This window comes from Anolis carolinensis, chromosome X, assembly GCF_035594765.1.
Source record: "Anolis carolinensis isolate JA03-04 chromosome X, rAnoCar3.1.pri, whole genome shotgun sequence".
NCBI classification, from domain to species: domain Eukaryota; kingdom Metazoa; phylum Chordata; class Lepidosauria; order Squamata; family Dactyloidae; genus Anolis; species Anolis carolinensis.
The window spans coordinates 1,164,213-1,181,297 of NC_085847.1; the positions used below are offsets into that span (position 1 = coordinate 1,164,213).

The window sequence follows — 17,085 nt, forward strand, 5'->3', positions numbered from 1 at the left end:
TATCGTGATATTTTGGTGCTAAATTCGTAAATACAGTAGTTACAACATAACATTACTGCGTATTGAACTACTTTTTCTGTCAAATTTGTTGTATAACATGATGTTTTGGTGCTTAATTTATAAAATTGTAACCTAATTTGATGTTTAATAGGCGTTTCCATAATCCCTCCTTATTATCCAAGATATTCGGCCCGTTTAGCTTGGATAAGTGAGACTCTACTGTAGTTGATAATATCAGTCAACCATCAAATACAATTATGTCATATACATAGGTGGAGGAACCGAAACATCTATGCAAGAATACAATGATGAGATAAAATGCATAGATAATAAAATAGGGACCTAATAAATACCGGATAATACCATATGGGGTTAGATCTGATGGTTCCCAGTTTGACATTGCCATCCTACTGCCATTTTCATTTCGAGTCACCTGTTTTAGTCCGTTATTTGAACCCTTGTTAGTTTAAATCATTTGATTTCTTTTGACTAACTTGAGTGCATTTTGGTCTGTTGTGTCCTCAATACATTTCATGATTACAATTTCAGTGTGTGTCTATCTCTCATAAGGGGTTAATTTCACCATCATTGGCAATTTCATTCTAGTTGTTCTGTTTTTCCTCCACACAGACATCCCAGTGTTTCGGGGAAACTGATTTGAGTCCAAAAGTTTCAATCGAAAGCCATGTTTTGAGTTGGTGACCAAATGAAACCAGTGTTGGCACCAATTGGACTTCCATAAAGGAAGCATCCCAGACCCAGGATATCTTGCTCGAATTTTACAATATCTTTGATTAGATGACCAGCTGTTAATGCAGGAACCAGCAGAGTCCTAACAGCAGCCATATGGGATTAGAAGCCAAACACAATGTTCTCTTTGGGCACCTTTCGTGTTACACAATTAGAGCGCAACATGCCACTTGAACTGCCATGGCAACTTTTTTTTTGTCATCTCCCTTCCCTTTTGCCTTCAATTTTATTAAAACTGCCAATAAAAATAACAGGGAAATGGGGATTGTAGGTGGACAATAACACTGATAACATCAATTATGGTTTGTCCAGAATCGGGCGATAATAAGCAATTGCAATTAATGTACAGTTTCCTCTCTCCTTATGGCGATGTTCTTTATTGTTTCCTGTTACATGTCAACTAGGTTGGTTATATAAACGACTGGGAACTAATCAAGCTTAATTGAACTTCCCTGGTAGAGTTTCATGCTGTTTTTCTTCTTGTTGCTCAGGACTGAATTTAGGGACTTAGGGATTTGATGTTTTTATTCCAGAAAAAATTGTTTTTGGACTACAATTTTATGGGGGTTCTGGTTGCTTGACTCTGAAAGTAACTTTTCTCCAGATGTGAACTGAACTTTAGCTATGGCTTGTGAATGCACGTCTACTGTCAGTTTTATACTATAATCAATACAATATAATATAGAGCAGCATTTCTCAAACTGGGGATCAGAAAACATATATTTCAGAGTGATTGTAGGTGAATTATAAATCCCAGCAACTACAACTCCCAAATGTCAAGGTCTATTTTTCCCAAACTCCACCAGTGTTCACATTTGGGCATATTGAGTATTCGTGCCAAGTTTGGTCCACATCCATCACTGTTTGAGTCCACAGTGCTCCCAAACTCAGTGCTCCCAAACTCAAGATCATTGTCTATCAAACTCTTCCAGTATTTTCTGTTGGTCATGGGAGTTCTGTGTGCCAAGTTTGGTTCAATTTCATTGTTGGTGGAGTTCCGAATGCTCTTTGATTTTAGATGAACTATAAATCCCAGCAACTACAACTCCCAAATGACAAAATCAATCTCCCCAACCCCACCAGTATTCAAATTTGGGCGTATCGGGTATTTGCGCCAAATTTGGTCCAGTGAATGAAAATCATCCTTCACGTCAGATATTTACATTCTGACTCATAACAGTAGCAAAATTGCTGTTATGAAGTAGCAACAGAAATAATGTTATGGTTGGGAGTCACCACAACATGAGGAACTGTATTAAGGGAAGGTTGAGAATCAGTGATACAAAGAATACATTTCCTAAAGGCATCAGATCCCACTGAGTCTTGGAAACTAAGCAGGGTCGGCTCTGGTTAGTACTTGGATGGGAGACTGTCAGTGAATACCAGGCTGGAGGTTCTCTTTCAGAGGAAGCGACTGACAGAACCACCTCTGAGTATGTTTTGCCTAAATAAAACCTTTGACTTGCTTATGTGACTTGAGGACACATACACACAACAATACTGTATATATTTATTTTTATGGTATTTATAATTTATATTCTGCCCTTCTCACCCCGAACGGGACTCAGGGCGGATCACAGAACATACATATGCAGCAAACATTCAATGCCATTTTTTATAAACAGATAAGACATACAATTGGACATAGATAGAGGTATATAGGCTTTTTCCATCTTCGGCATCTTGGAGGCTAGTGCTCGGTTCTGGCCATGAGAGGATGCTGTCGCTCCATCTCTCTGCTGAAGAGCTTTGTTTGTAACTTCCTCCTTTTGATCGAATCACCGGCATTTCCTTATGGTGCCTTAAAATACCTCCCCGCTTTTAAGTGGTCCCTATTTACCTACTCGCATTTTGCTTTCGAACCGCTAGGTAGGCGGAAGCTGGGTGAAAGGTCAGGAGCTCACCCTGATTTGGGCTTCGAACTGTCCACCTCTCAACTGACACGATTTAGTGCAGCTGGTGGTTTAACCTGCTGTGCTGAATTTATAAATATAATATACATTATATTACAACCTGTAATATAATTTATACTTGGAATTTATAAAACCTTGGGTTAAAATAATGTGCAATGTCTTCAAATTGAATTTCTCTTTTGTAAACATTATTGTCTCCTTCTGTGAACTTCTGTTTTTAGGTATTAGTTCAAGGATCCTCAAATAGCAGGACTTATTTCAATCTTATTCTGGAGGAAGACGTTTCTGATGGAGGTGAGCTATTTTACAAGTAACTAACAAATCTGTATTTTTGTCTTACAAGCTAGACATTGCTGACTGTTTCAATGCCCTGGAACTTTGCCTTAGTACGTATATTTGGCCAGAGACTAGGGTGAACCTTCCTTCTCTTTCTTGAGCAAGACTATAAAAACAAGACCATAGAAAACTTCCAGGATACTTAAATCCAAAACCAAGACTTGAATTGAAACAAGAACCAGGGAACTCAGGCCTAGCTTCTCCCTTGAATGCTATGTTGCCTGAACTAACTCTTAGGTCAACAACTTGCCAATTAATAGACAGCCATGAAATCGTTTCTTTTCCCACGAAATCTCTCCTTAGCTTTTTCCCATGTAAGCATTCTGATCGGAGTTGCCAATTTTCTGCTTTAATCTGTAAACGAAATCTCACAGGAAATCCCACAATCCTCTCTAAACCATCAGTGAACCCATCAGTCTCGGGCTGTAGTACAACATTATGTATCTTCTTCCAATATTTCTTTACTCTTTTACAGTTCCATAACATATGATAGAGTGTATCTTTCTCACATTCCTTGCATAAGCCTTTCATGGTTTTATATATTTTTGCTAGTATCTGTAGGGTCAAATGACCCGCCTTGAGCCATGGGGAGAGGCGGGTAAGAAATAAATTATTATTATTAGCAAATATAATTGATAGCGGATTTTATAACAATTTTCTTTGCGATCATTGGAATACGTAAAACTCGCCATGTCTTTCCAAGCTCTTTCCCATTGGTCAATGTTAATTTTTAGAGTGGCCCAAATGAGGACTTAATTGGCAGAGAAAAGGCAGAGTATAATAATAATAATAATAATAATAATAATAATAATAATAATAAATCACCTCTGTTGGGAAGACTGCTGACATCTGCGGCTTTGTTTTCTTATAGGTACTTACCATGCGTTTATTCTCACAAACAGTGGGTTCTTCTGTGTTATGCACCTCCCACTTGCCAAAACCCAGGAAGGTAAGATAACATTGTTTTTGAGCTAAAACATAGTCTCTGATCATTGTGTGCGTTGTGGGAAGGCAATTTCTGTTACTTTTTCTGTACTGTTTTGCATCCACCTCTTAATAGTTCAATTGGTTTTCAATATCACACTGGTGACAATGATATGAAACTCTCATGACTTTTTTTGACTTTGCACAGCAATTGGCAAGATGGACATCAGTGCGGCAAAGAAGGTAAGCACGAGTTCTTTCCATGGCTTAAAGTTTGCGCTTTGATTTGAATGCAGTCTGCTATGGAGTCCCTGTATCCTTTTGGTGCTTTTTTGTTGCTACTTTACTGGTTTTAATTTACTAGATCTATATCTTACTAGCTGTGCCCGGCCACATGTTGCTGTGGCTTATGGGACTGTTTTGTTGACCAGGTGGAATAGCAGTGAATAGCCTTGCAGCCTCAAAGCCTGGCCGTTTTCTTTTTTTGGTGAGCTGGAATACAAAGGAATAGGCTTGCTGCTTGGAAGGCTGGGTACTTGCATTCTAGGGGAATGTTTTTTGGGTTCTAGAATTGCAATAAATAGCCTCGCTGCTTCAGAGCCTGGCTGCTTGCTACCTAGGGGAATCTTTTGTTGATCAGCTTCAATAGTACAGAGTAGTATCACTGCTTCAAAGCCTGGCCGCCTTCTACCAAGGTTAATCCTTTGTTGGTCTGGTTAAACTGCACTGAATAGCCTTGCAGCTTCAATGCCTGGCTGTATTATACCTAGGGGAATCCTTGTTTGGCGAGCTGGAGTAGCACCCTCAATCAAAGAGCTGCTTTGAAGCCTGGCTACTTCCTTTGTAATATCCAGTTCAATAATCCAGTTCAAAAAAGATACTGTAGATTATGTGCCTTGGCATTCTGGGTTATATACAGATAATCTGTATTTTATAGACAGTGTGGATGAGGTCTAAGTACCATTTTGGCTGAGGGAGTTGCTAGGATATGAAGGGGGCCTAAAGGCAGCAGGGCCTACCTTTCTAACTGGCAGCCAGGGGGGAAAAGGCTTTTCCTCGTCTTCTGTAATTTGGACTATTTTTCTAGGTTTTTTTAATTGAAGGACACAGATTGGATGACTATGTCTTTTGTGGCCCAATTTGGTGTGATTTGGTTCAGTGGTTTTGTTGTTTACTCCATGGGAAAAACACACATTACATTTATATATAGATACTAGCAGTGCCCGGCCACGCGTTGCTGTGCCGTTGTCTGGTGGTGTTGGTGAGAACTTGTTGAGGTAGTGATGGTATTGAATGTCTGTTGTATGGTTGTCTTTATGTTTAGTATGCATTTAGTTGTTTGTGTACTGTGAAAGTGGTGAGGGTAGAGGGTGTCTATGTCCCTGTGTAGTATTGTATAGTATTTATATGTTGTGTGGAAGGGCCTTGAGTCTACACTGCCATATAATCCAGTGAAAATCTGATAATCTGTATCTTATAGGCAGTGTGGAAGAGGCCTGAGGCCTAACTGTGCCTGTCCCCTGGGCTGAGTAGGTTGCTAGCAGACCAAGTGGGCAGAGCTTAGCCTTCTAACTGGCAGCAATTGGATAAAAACAATTATTCCTCTCCCTCTAATTAGGACTTTATTTTTCTTTTCTTTTTGTATGAACGTAGAGGCATGGGTGAGGGGTTGTGCTGCCAAGTTTAGTGTTTCTGAGATATGTAGTTTTGTTGTTTTGTCCTAGGCCGAAATTTAATTACCCTTTTATATATATAGATATAGATTATTCTGCCTCTAGGAAAGTTATTAGCCATCTTCCCACTTGCTCTTGAGGCAAACCTAGGCAAATCATCTGGTCTTTACCCCTTTTCCGAAAATTCTGCAAAGAGAACTCAAATTTACGAATGAATGGATGAATGAATGTCTTCTCTTGCAGCTCCAAGGCCAGGTGGAGACATGTTTTATCCCGACAGAAGCGTATCATACCATGGGTTGCCTTACTGCTCTGACGATGCGTGTGGCGGACAAATTCACGCTGATAATCGGGGTAAATACGAGTGTCGTTTGAATGCCTTTGATCAGGGTGGTTTTAAGGTGTTGCCAAAGGGTTTTGTTATGTGCCTTCAAGTCCTTTCTGACTTATGGCTGCCCTTAGACCAGTGGTTCCCAACCTTTAAGAGACCGTGGACCATTGAGACAAAAATTGGATCCATCATGGACCATCAACATCCATCTACCCCTCTCCCCACCACCGAGACAAAAATAAATTTTAAAAAGTTTTTAAATAACTAGAATGTCTTCATCATCATGATAACATTCAGATATACAGTAGAGTCTCACTTATCCAAGCTAAAGGGGCCGGCAGAACCTTGGATAAGCAAATTTCTTGGATAATAAGGAGGGATTAAGGAAAAGCCTATTAAACATGAAATTAGGTTATGATTTTACAAATAAAGCACCAAAACATCATGTTATACAACAAATTTGACAGAAAAAGTAGTTCAATACGCTGTAATGTTATGTTGTAATTACTGTATTTACGAATTTAGCACCAAAATATCACGATATATTGAAAACATTGACTACAAAAATGGCTTGGATAATCCAGAACCTTGGATAAGTGAGTCTTGGATAAGTGAGACTCTACTGTACTTTTTTATTTGTGATATAAAATTTATTTTTACTTTTTTGTGGAGACTTCTCTGAATTTTCTCGCTGGCTCATGTTTATCACTCTTTCATTATATCATGTTTATTTAAGTTCACTTGTGTATTATTATATGCATTATTTTTATAATACATATAATATTTTTATAATTTTTATAATAATACTTTATTTGTACGCTGCATGTAGGACGGGGTTCAAATAAAGTATTATTATTATTATTAACACCATAATGAGACTTAATGAAAAAAATTAATGTGATTTTTGAGTTTGCATTTCTTTCACTAGGTAGATAGGGAATCCTTGGATCAATATTCTTGCTCAGTGCCATGCGCATGTCATAGTATTGAGTATTGATTTTGATAGTAGTAGATTCCCAGTCTTCCTCATCATAGATGTGGGCAAAACGTCAGGAGAGAATGCTTCTGGAACATGACCATACAGTCCGGAAAACTCACAACAACCCATCTGCCATTATTTGAAATGTGTTTTCACCACTGGAGGGCAGTCGTGTTCATTTTTATCACTATGAAATGCCTTGTTATTATTAAAACACCTTCCTTTTAATACTGCTTTGCATTTTATCTTACCAGGAAAATGTACAAAGTGAAATGTAATAACTGCAATAAGTGCAGCAAAATAAACATCTTATTTTATTTATTTATTTATTTATTTACTACCTTTATATCCCGCCCTTCTCACCCCGGAGGGGACTCAGAGCGACTTACAAATAATATTTACATACAGTGTATTATATCACTAGCACAGCACAACACTAGCACTATAATTTATTTATTTATTTACTACATTTATATCCCGCCCTTCTCACCCCGAAGGGGACTCAGAGCGGCTTACAAATTAAATTTACATACAATATTATTAGCATAGCACAATACTGGCAATAAATTACCATATTGTACTATATCTATATATTGTAATATTATTAATAATATTACATGTAATATATAATATATAATATATAATTAATATTGAATTGTATTATTAGTATTATATTGTATTACAAAATAATATTAATATATTCATATACAATATATTATAATATATATTATTGTAAATTATATTGTATATATGTATATAAGCATGGAGCAAGGAGACAAGATGGAAACTATATACCATACCACTATACTGTAATATTACCAGTAATATTACATGTAATAAATAATATATAATTAATATTATTATATTGTTTTATTATTAGTATTTCATTGCATTAAATTATAATATTATAAACAATATTTTATGTATATGCAATATATTAATTATTATTACTATTATTATTATTATTATTTATTATCCTGGGGATCATAACTTCAAGGAGTAACTTACTTGGGACTAAGGCCCCTTCCACTCAGCTGAATAAAATCCCACATTATCTGCTTTGAACTGGGATATATTTGCTATATATATTATATATTGTGCTATACTAATAATATAATATATTGTATGTATATATAACTTGTAAGCTGCCCTGAATCCCCTTCGGGGTGAGAAGGGCAGGATATAAATGTTGCTAATAAATAAATAAATAGTACAATATAATAATATATAATGCTTATATAGTGCTTATATTGTGCTATACTAATAATATAATATATTGTGTGTATATATAACTTGTAAGCAGCCCTGAATCCCCTTCGGGGTGAGAAGGGCGGGATATAAATGTCGCTAATAAATAAATAAATATATGGCAGTGTAGACTCGGATTCCAGTTCAAAGCAGACATTGTGAGTTATTCTGCCTTGATATTCTGGATTATATAGCTGTGTGGAAAGGCCCTAAGCATCACTGAACTGTAAAGATGGTCCGAGTTATGATTTCTTTGTAACTGTTGTGAAACAACTCTGTGTTTCTGATGCGCTTTGTTTCTTAAAGGGCGCAGGTGACTATGTGATGTCTGTCTGGGAAGTGAATCCTAAAAACAATCAGATATCCCTTGAAAATGTTGTCGATTCAGCCATGATTAAAGGTATGTTCTCCTGGAAGCATGCAACAGGAATGACTCCCTGGAATTGAGTTTGATTTTGATAAAAAGGATGGAGAAAACAGGAAAGGAGGGGGACCTATTTTGAAGAAGGTGGTGCTGGGGGGACTCCTGTTTGACTCTGTGGCCTGTGCGGTTCAATTCTGTCCCCCATGCTGTTTAACATTTACTTGAAACCGCTGGGAGAGATCATCCAGAGTTTTGGAGTTCAGTGTCAGATTTATGCAGGCGACACCCTACTCTATTACTTTATATACTCGAGTATAAGCTGATCCGAATATAAGCTGAGGCACCTAATTTTACCACAAAAAACTGGGATAACTTATTGACCCGAATATAAGCCGAGGGTGGGAAATGAAGCAGCTACTGGTAAATTTCAAAATAAAAATAGATACCAATAAAATTACATTAATTGAGGCATCAATAGATTAAATAATGTATATATATGGATACAGATATACAGGTACATGGCTCTATATGTATATAGGATTTGCAAAGACCTGTTTGCTATGTTTTCGTATTTGGAAACTACCCTTAGTCCCCTCAGAGAGAGAGAGGTGTAGGTTATAAATAAAATTATTATGATTATTATTATTAATACTAATAATAACCAACCCACATAGTGAACTCTAGTCAGCTGTTGTAAATTAATGTGGATGTTTAGATTTTATGTTATTATATAATTTGTTTGACTACATGTAGTTTAATTTATTGATGTTAGGTTAAATCCAACCGATGTTAGATTTTAAATTGATGTTAGGTTTTAATGTTATTTTTATATGCAGGGTTTTTCTGGGATTTTATGTCAGTATTTGTTTGTTTACGGAGGCATTGAATGTTTGCCATTGTATGTTGGAATCCGCCCTGAGTCCCCTTGGGGAGATAGGGCGGAATACAAATAAAGTTATTATTATTATTATTATTATTATTATTATTATTATTATTATTTATTTGAAACACAACATGATAAGTCTACAGCAGACACTCTGCTGGCTATTGTATTGGATCACACGTCGGACACTTCCCAATAATAATAATAATAATAATTATTATTATTATTATTGTTATTATTATTTGAAACACAACAAGATAAGTCCATAGCAGACACTCTGCTGGCTGTTGTATTGGATCACATGTCAGACACTTCCAATAATAATAATAATAATAATAATAATAATAATAATAATAATAATAATAATTTGAAACACAACAAGATAAGTCCACAGCAGACACTCTGTCTGTTGTATTGGATCACACATCGGACACTTCCAAATAATAATAATAATAATAATTATTATTATTATTATTATTGAAAACCAATGTATATAATTCCAATCATGAGGTCTTCTTCTATCCATTTATGAAGACCCCTTGAACTTCATGGATGTTTCCTAGCCAAGGAAGGCTCTGAGGTGACGTTTCCAGTTCCTTCCTCTGAGTTTGAGAGATTCATAGTGTTTACTTCCAGAAAAAAATGGTTTTGAAACTTGGAACTGCTCCTGCTTCATGGGAGATTCCTGGCGCCTTAAGCCTTCATTCCTAGCAGCTATTTTCTAGTCAGGAAATGAAATAAATGTTATTTAATTGGAACCAATTGTTGTTTTGCAGCTGTCAAAAGGCTACAGGTTGTCGGCAGCTTCTTGTTTGTCTTGGACAGTGAGGCAAGTCTGTTTTGACCGTATTTATTTTGTTACCGTAATTGTCTAAAGAGCTTTGGCATAAAGTTAACCTCATATTGGTTCAATAGATCTTTGTGTACAACTTGCACAGAGCCCCTTGTGACAAGCCATGGTCAATCCACAGTGTTTGTAACCACGTTTCCCCATTTTGTGTGGAACTGGAATCTGTGATTTACAACTAGAAACCCCAAAAAGCTACAAACCGATCTCCTTGTTGTGCCATCTTTATAAAGTTCTGAAGAGACTCATTTTACATAAAATTACAATAATATATAACACTAATTTTATGCTATACTAATAAAATAATACATTGTATATACATATAATATTGATAATATAATGCAATACGGTATAATAATAATATACTATACATTGTATATACATATAATATTGATAATAATATTCTAATGCAATACAATATAATAATACAGTATTATAATTATATATTTATATTACATGTAATATTACTAATGCTATAGTAATAATATAATATATTGTATATACATATAATACTGATAATAATATAACGTAATACAATATAATAATATTACACTATTATAATTGTATATTAATATTACATGTAATATTACTAATAATATTGCAATATAGGGGTATAGTACAATATAGTAATATATAATGCTTATATTGTGCTATGCTAATATATTGTATATACATTTAATACTGATACAGTAGAGTCTCACTTATCCAACATAAATGGGCCGGCAGAACGTTGGATAAGCGAATATGTTGGATAATAAGAAGGGATTAAGGAAAAGCCTATTACACATCAAATTAGGTTATGATTTTACAAATTAAGCACCAAAACATCATGTTATACAACAAATTTGACAGAAAAAGTAGTTCAGTACGCAGTAATTCTATGTAGTAATTACTGTATTTATGAATTTAGCACCCAAATATCACAATGTATTGAAAACATTGACTACAAAAATGCGTTGGATAATCCAGAACGTTGGATAAGCGAGTGTTGGATAAGTGAGATTCCACTGTAACACTAATATTACGCTATACTATTAAAATAATACATTGCATATACATATAATATTGATAATAATATAATGCAGTATCTATATATATAAAAGGGTAATAAAAGGTAGATATCTATATATATAAAAGGGTAATGAAATTTCGGCCTAGGACAAAACAACAAAACTACACATCCCAGAAACACTAACCCTCCTCCATGCCTCTACGTTCATAAAACAAAAAGAAAAGAAAAATAAAGTCCTAATTAGAGGGAGAGGAATAATTGTTTTTATCCAATTGCTGCCAGTTAGAAGGCTAAGCTCCGCCCACTTGGTCTTCTAGTAACCCACTCAACCCAGGGGACAGGCAGAGTTAGGCCTCGCTTAGGCCTCTTCCACACTGCCTATAAAATAGATTATCTGATTTTAACTGGATTATATGGCAGTGTAGACTCAAGGCCCTTCCACACAGCTATATAACCCATTTATGATGGACTTAATGTCAGGGGAAAACCTTTACCGTTTACCTTAACTACCACCAATTCCTCAATACTTTATTTCCCATACCACCAGACTTCGCCACAGCAACACGTGGCCAGGCACAGCTAGTATGTATGTGTGTATATATATGTGTGTATGTATATGTATGTGTGTGTGTGTGTGTGTGTGTGTGTGTGTGTGTGTGTGTGTATATATATATATATATATATATATATATATATATATATATATATATATATAGCAATCTCTCTTAAAGTTGGACAAATATTTCCTCTTACTCACCTTAATCAGTTTGACATGTACTTGCGATTGATCAATGATTATTTGATTCACCAATAGAAAAGACCCACGAGATTATCCTCTCGTGGATCTTTGCTATCCTAAGATGCAGGGCAGCGTGATATTTCCATTTTTTCTTCCTGGTAGAACATTCTGTCATTGTGGGATGTTGGCTGGACGATGATTTGGGACGGCCTTTTGGTGGAAACTGAAGAATTCCTGCTGACTTCAGAATCGGATGTCTCAGCAGTTGCGAGGTAACGTGGATGATTGAAATGGTAACCTCTGAGAGCGATGCAAGTGCGTGCCCTGGGGAAGTATCTGTATCTTGCGGGATTTCAGGGCCTTGGTGCCAAAACACAGGAGTTGGAGTTCAGCTCTGCCTTCCAGGGCTCTTTGGAAAATACAGGCCTTTTCTCTGCACATCTTTCAAAGTGACAGTAATTATGCTACCACTGGGATCATTTTAAATTCTGACAACTCACTTACTACTTCTGTTGACAGCATTGTTCTTTTTTTTGTTCAGACAAGGGATTGCCGATCTCAAGCTGGTTGTATTGACAAAACCTGATGGTGTCAAACAGGTATTGCTTTTTTGCTTTTACCAGAATCTCCAATTTCTTTATATTATTATATGACTAGCTTGGGTCCCCGGCGTTGCTTGGGTTATTTGAAAAAAGTCAGTATTTTAATTGTTTAAATTCATAATGTTGTGGGTGAACTACAACTCACTTCATTAACCCCTTGAAACTCCATCAGGACTTACAATTGCTTCCCCTCCCTCACCCACTCCCAAAATCTACACATAACCCCCGAGAAACTCCATCAGTACTTAGTTTGTTATGTTGGGCAAGTTTGCTCTGGATGCATTATGAGTGGGATTCTTGAGTCTACACTGCCATATAATCCAGTGCAAATTAGATAATCTGTGGAAGAGGCCTAAGTGAAGCCTAACTCTGCCTGTCCCCTGGGCTGAGTCGGTTGCTAGGAGACCAAGTGGGCGGAGCTTAGTCTTCTAACTGGTAGCAATTGGATAAAAACAATTATTCCTCTCCCTCTAATTAGGACTTTATTTTTCTTTTCTTTTTGTTGTATCAACCTAGAGCCGTGGATGATGGGTTGTGTTGTCAAATTTCGAGGTTGGGGGGCCTGTAGTTTTGTTGTTTTGTCCGCTGCCCTGATGCCATCACTCTTTTATATATATAGATTGTACGTAAAAATGTCAATATTATTTGTAAGCCACTTTGGGGTGAGAAGGGCGGGATATAAATGTAGTAAATAAAATAAATAAATAAAATAATTCAGTGTGCTCTCTGGCTGTCAGGTAAACTACAACTCCCACTATGGTGAGTTAGCTCCCTCCAACTTCTCGAGTAGGTTAAGTTAGTCATGGCGGTTCTGTGTGCCAAGTTTGGACCAGGTCCGTCAATGGTGGGGGTCACAGTTCCCCTGGTTGTGGGTGAACTACAACTCCCAGAAAGGAAGGTCAGTTCTCTAACCCTCGCTCAAACCCCTCCAGTTATCAAATTTCAACATATCAGGTCTGTGTGCCAAGTTTGGTCCGGATCCATTGGTGTTTGTATTCACAGTGCTCTCTGGATGTAGGTGAACTACAACTCCTCCAAATCAAGGTGAATTTCTCCCAAAGACCTCCAATATTTTTTGCTGGTCTTGGTTGCTCTGTGTGCCAAGTTTGGTCCAATTCCATCTTTGGTGGAGTTCAGAGTGCTCATTGATTGCAGGTGAACTATACATCCCAGGACCTACAACTCCCAAATGTCTAGGCCAATGATGGGCAACCTTTTGCACTTGGTGTGTCAAAATTCACCAAAAAACCTAGCATGACTTGGGTGATGTGTCACTTTGAGAAAAAAACCATAATTTCACAATATATATAGTTTAAATAACAAAAATATATAATTGTAATAACTGTATTTAATAAATCAAAAACTATTTACTACCATTATTTCCATGTACAACGACTCTTGCAGTTTCCACGCTGATTTCTCTCTATTGTAGTTTCAATGTAGTCATGAATAATGAATAATATAATAATAATATAATAGTAATAATATAATAATATACTACAATAATAATATAATAATATAATCAGTGCTGACACGCGTGTCATAGGATGGCCATCACTGGTCTAGGCCAATTCCCCTCAAAACTCACCAGTATTCAAATGTGGGCATATCAGGTATGCATGCCAGGTTTGGTCCAGATCCACCATTGTTTGGGTTCATAGTGAGCTCGATGTAGGTGAACTACAACTCCTTTAAATCCCTCCATTATTTTTTGCTGGTCATGTGGGTTCTGTGTGCCAAGTTAGTTCCAGGTCCATCGCTGGTGTATTTTAGCTAACTATTACAGGAGTGTTAGGACAGGGATTTGTCTTTATTGTGTCTTTGTATACTTTTGTCTTTTACTGTTGAGATGGTTAGAGGACTAATAAATAAACACATCTGTCTTGCAGACAAGGCGCGTTGTCATTTTTTCTCTGCCGACTCTGCACCAGCTCTACTCTTTGAACGTGTCACATGTGTCTTCTCTGGTTCACACTGGAATGAATACTGTAAGTAAATGGGATGAGAAGACAGGAAAGGTGGGGAGAAAAAAGACACAAAACACAATACAGTAGAGTCTCACTTATCCAACACTCGCTTATCCAACGTTCTGGATTATCCAACACATTTTTGTAGTCAATGTTTTCAAAACATCGTGATATTTTGGTGCTAAATTTGTAAATACAGTAATTACTACATAGCATTATTGCATATTGAACTACTTTTTCTGTCAAATTTGTTGTATAACATGATGTTTTGGTGCTTAATTTGTAAAACCATAACCTAATTTGATGTTTAATAGGCTTTTCCTTAATCCCTCCTTATTATCCAACATATCCGCTTATCCAACGTTCTGCCAGCCCATTTAGCTTGGATAAGTGAGACTCTACTGTATTTGGAAGAGTCAGTCCTATTAGTGATGCTGACCCGAACCGTAATACTTCCATCATTTCTAGCTAAATATGATGCAATTACTGTATATACTCGAGTATAAGCCTAGTTTTTCAGCCCTTTTTTTAAGACTGAAAAAGCCCCCCTCGGCTTATACTCGGGTGAGGGTCCTGGTTGGCTTATATTTGGGTCAGCTTATACTCAAGAATATATGGTACATTTATTATTTTTCTCTATTATTATTGGTATTATTACATTTATTATTTTTCTCTATTATTGTTGCTACTAATACATTTATTTTACTCTATTTATATTATTATTAATAATACATTTATTATTTCACTCTGATCTTATTATTATATTTATTATTTTACTCTATTTATTACTACATGTATTATTTTCCTGTATTTATTATTATTATTATTATTACATGTATTATTTTACTCTGTTATTATTAAAAGGATACATAAGCACATTTACATTGAAGAAGATGAGAATCATGATTTAATCAGAGTTGGACAGTCTTATCTTCAATTTGAGCTTTATGTAAATATTCAACAACATTTAATCTACTGATGCCTCAATTAATGTAATTTTATTGGTATCTGTTTTTATTTCTGAAATTTACCACCCTCGGCTTATACTGGAGTCAATGTTTTCCAAGTTTTTTTGTGGTAAAATTAGGTGCCTCCGCTTATATTCGGGTCGGCTTATACTCGAGTATATACGGTATTTGGGATTTCTTTCCACCCCTAAATATTGTCTCTCTTACAGGATACGATATATTTTTTGGAAGGAGCGCATGAAGATGAACAAGAGTAAGCTCAGACTCACATTAATGGAACATTTATCGCTTTCTTTCCAGTGGTTCCGACTGTTTTTTTTACCAAGAATTACTTTTTAGGTCTCCTGACGTTTCATTTCTGGTGATGAGATGCTTAACAGAAGCCTTACCTGAGAACAGGTAAGTGTGTTTGTGTATTATTATTATTATTTTTATTTTATGACACAGCAAACAAGATAGATATGCTGGATTTCGTATCACAAAACTACAAGTCGAACACTTCCCAAGCATTTAGGACTGTGTGATATATTTATTATTATTATTTTATTATGACACAGCAGACAAGATAGACATGCTGGATTTCATATCACAAAATTATTATTATTATTATTATTATTATTATTATTATTATTATTATTATTATTGTGTTGTTGAAGGCTTTCGTAGCTGGAATCTCACTGGGTTGCCACACACACACTGGCCATGTTCCAGAAGCATTCTCTCCTGACGTTTCGCCCACATCTATGGCAGGCATCCTCGGAGGTTGTGAAGTCTGTTGGAAACTATTATTATTTATTATTTAAATATTTACTACATTTATATCCCGCTCTTCTCACCCCGAAGGGGACTCAGAGCGGCTTACAAATCAAATGAACATACAATATATTATTAGCATGGCACAATATAAGCATTAAATTACTATATTTTACTGTATCATTATATGGTATTATATATATTTATATAATCATTATATATCATTATACTAGGCAAGTTGGGTTAATATCCCTGTGGAATGATGTCCAGGGTGGGAGAAAGAAATCTTGTATGTTGGAGAGAAGTGTCAATGTTGAAATTGGCCACCATCATTAGCATTGAATAGCCTTGCATCTTCAAAGCCTGGCTGCTTCCTGCCTGGGGGAATCCTTAGTTGGGAGGTGTTAGCTGTCCTTGATTGTTTCCTGTCTGGAATTCTTTGTTTTCTGAGTGTTGTTCTTTTACTGTCCTGATTCTAGAGGTTTTTTTAATACTGAGAGCTCACAACCTCTGAGGATGCCTGCCATAGATGTGGGCGAAACATCAGGAGAGAATGCTTCTGTAACATTTATTTATATATTTACAATATATATATATATACACACACACACACACACACACACACACACACATGCCGAAGGGGACTCAGGGTGGATTACAATGTATACATACATTGCAAACATTCAATGCCATTTAATGAACAGAGATAGAGACACAGAGGCAATTTAACATTTTCCAGCTTCCGGCTTCATGAGGTTATGCCTGATTCCAGCCACAAGGGGAGATGTTGCTTCAT

At 36.1% G+C, this 17,085-nt stretch overlaps 1 protein-coding gene across 3 annotated transcripts in view; it reads left to right on the forward strand.

The window, feature by feature from the left end:
* Window positions 1–17,085, forward strand: part of kntc1 (kinetochore associated 1) — an 84,933-nt gene that overhangs the window by 7,614 nt on the left and 60,234 nt on the right. For all 3 annotated transcript variants that reach the window (XM_062958636.1, XM_062958635.1, XM_008119868.3), the window contains exons 5-15: window positions 2,885–2,957; window positions 3,871–3,948; window positions 4,132–4,166; window positions 5,840–5,950; window positions 8,461–8,554; window positions 10,178–10,230; window positions 12,162–12,271; window positions 12,541–12,598; window positions 14,491–14,589; window positions 15,746–15,789; window positions 15,876–15,935. In XM_062958636.1, coding sequence (XP_062814706.1) covers window positions 2,885–2,957; window positions 3,871–3,948; window positions 4,132–4,166; window positions 5,840–5,950; window positions 8,461–8,554; window positions 10,178–10,230; window positions 12,162–12,271; window positions 12,541–12,598; window positions 14,491–14,589; window positions 15,746–15,789; window positions 15,876–15,935 — 815 coding nt within the window. The remainder of the gene's footprint in view (window positions 1–2,884; window positions 2,958–3,870; window positions 3,949–4,131; window positions 4,167–5,839; window positions 5,951–8,460; window positions 8,555–10,177; window positions 10,231–12,161; window positions 12,272–12,540; window positions 12,599–14,490; window positions 14,590–15,745; window positions 15,790–15,875; window positions 15,936–17,085) is intronic.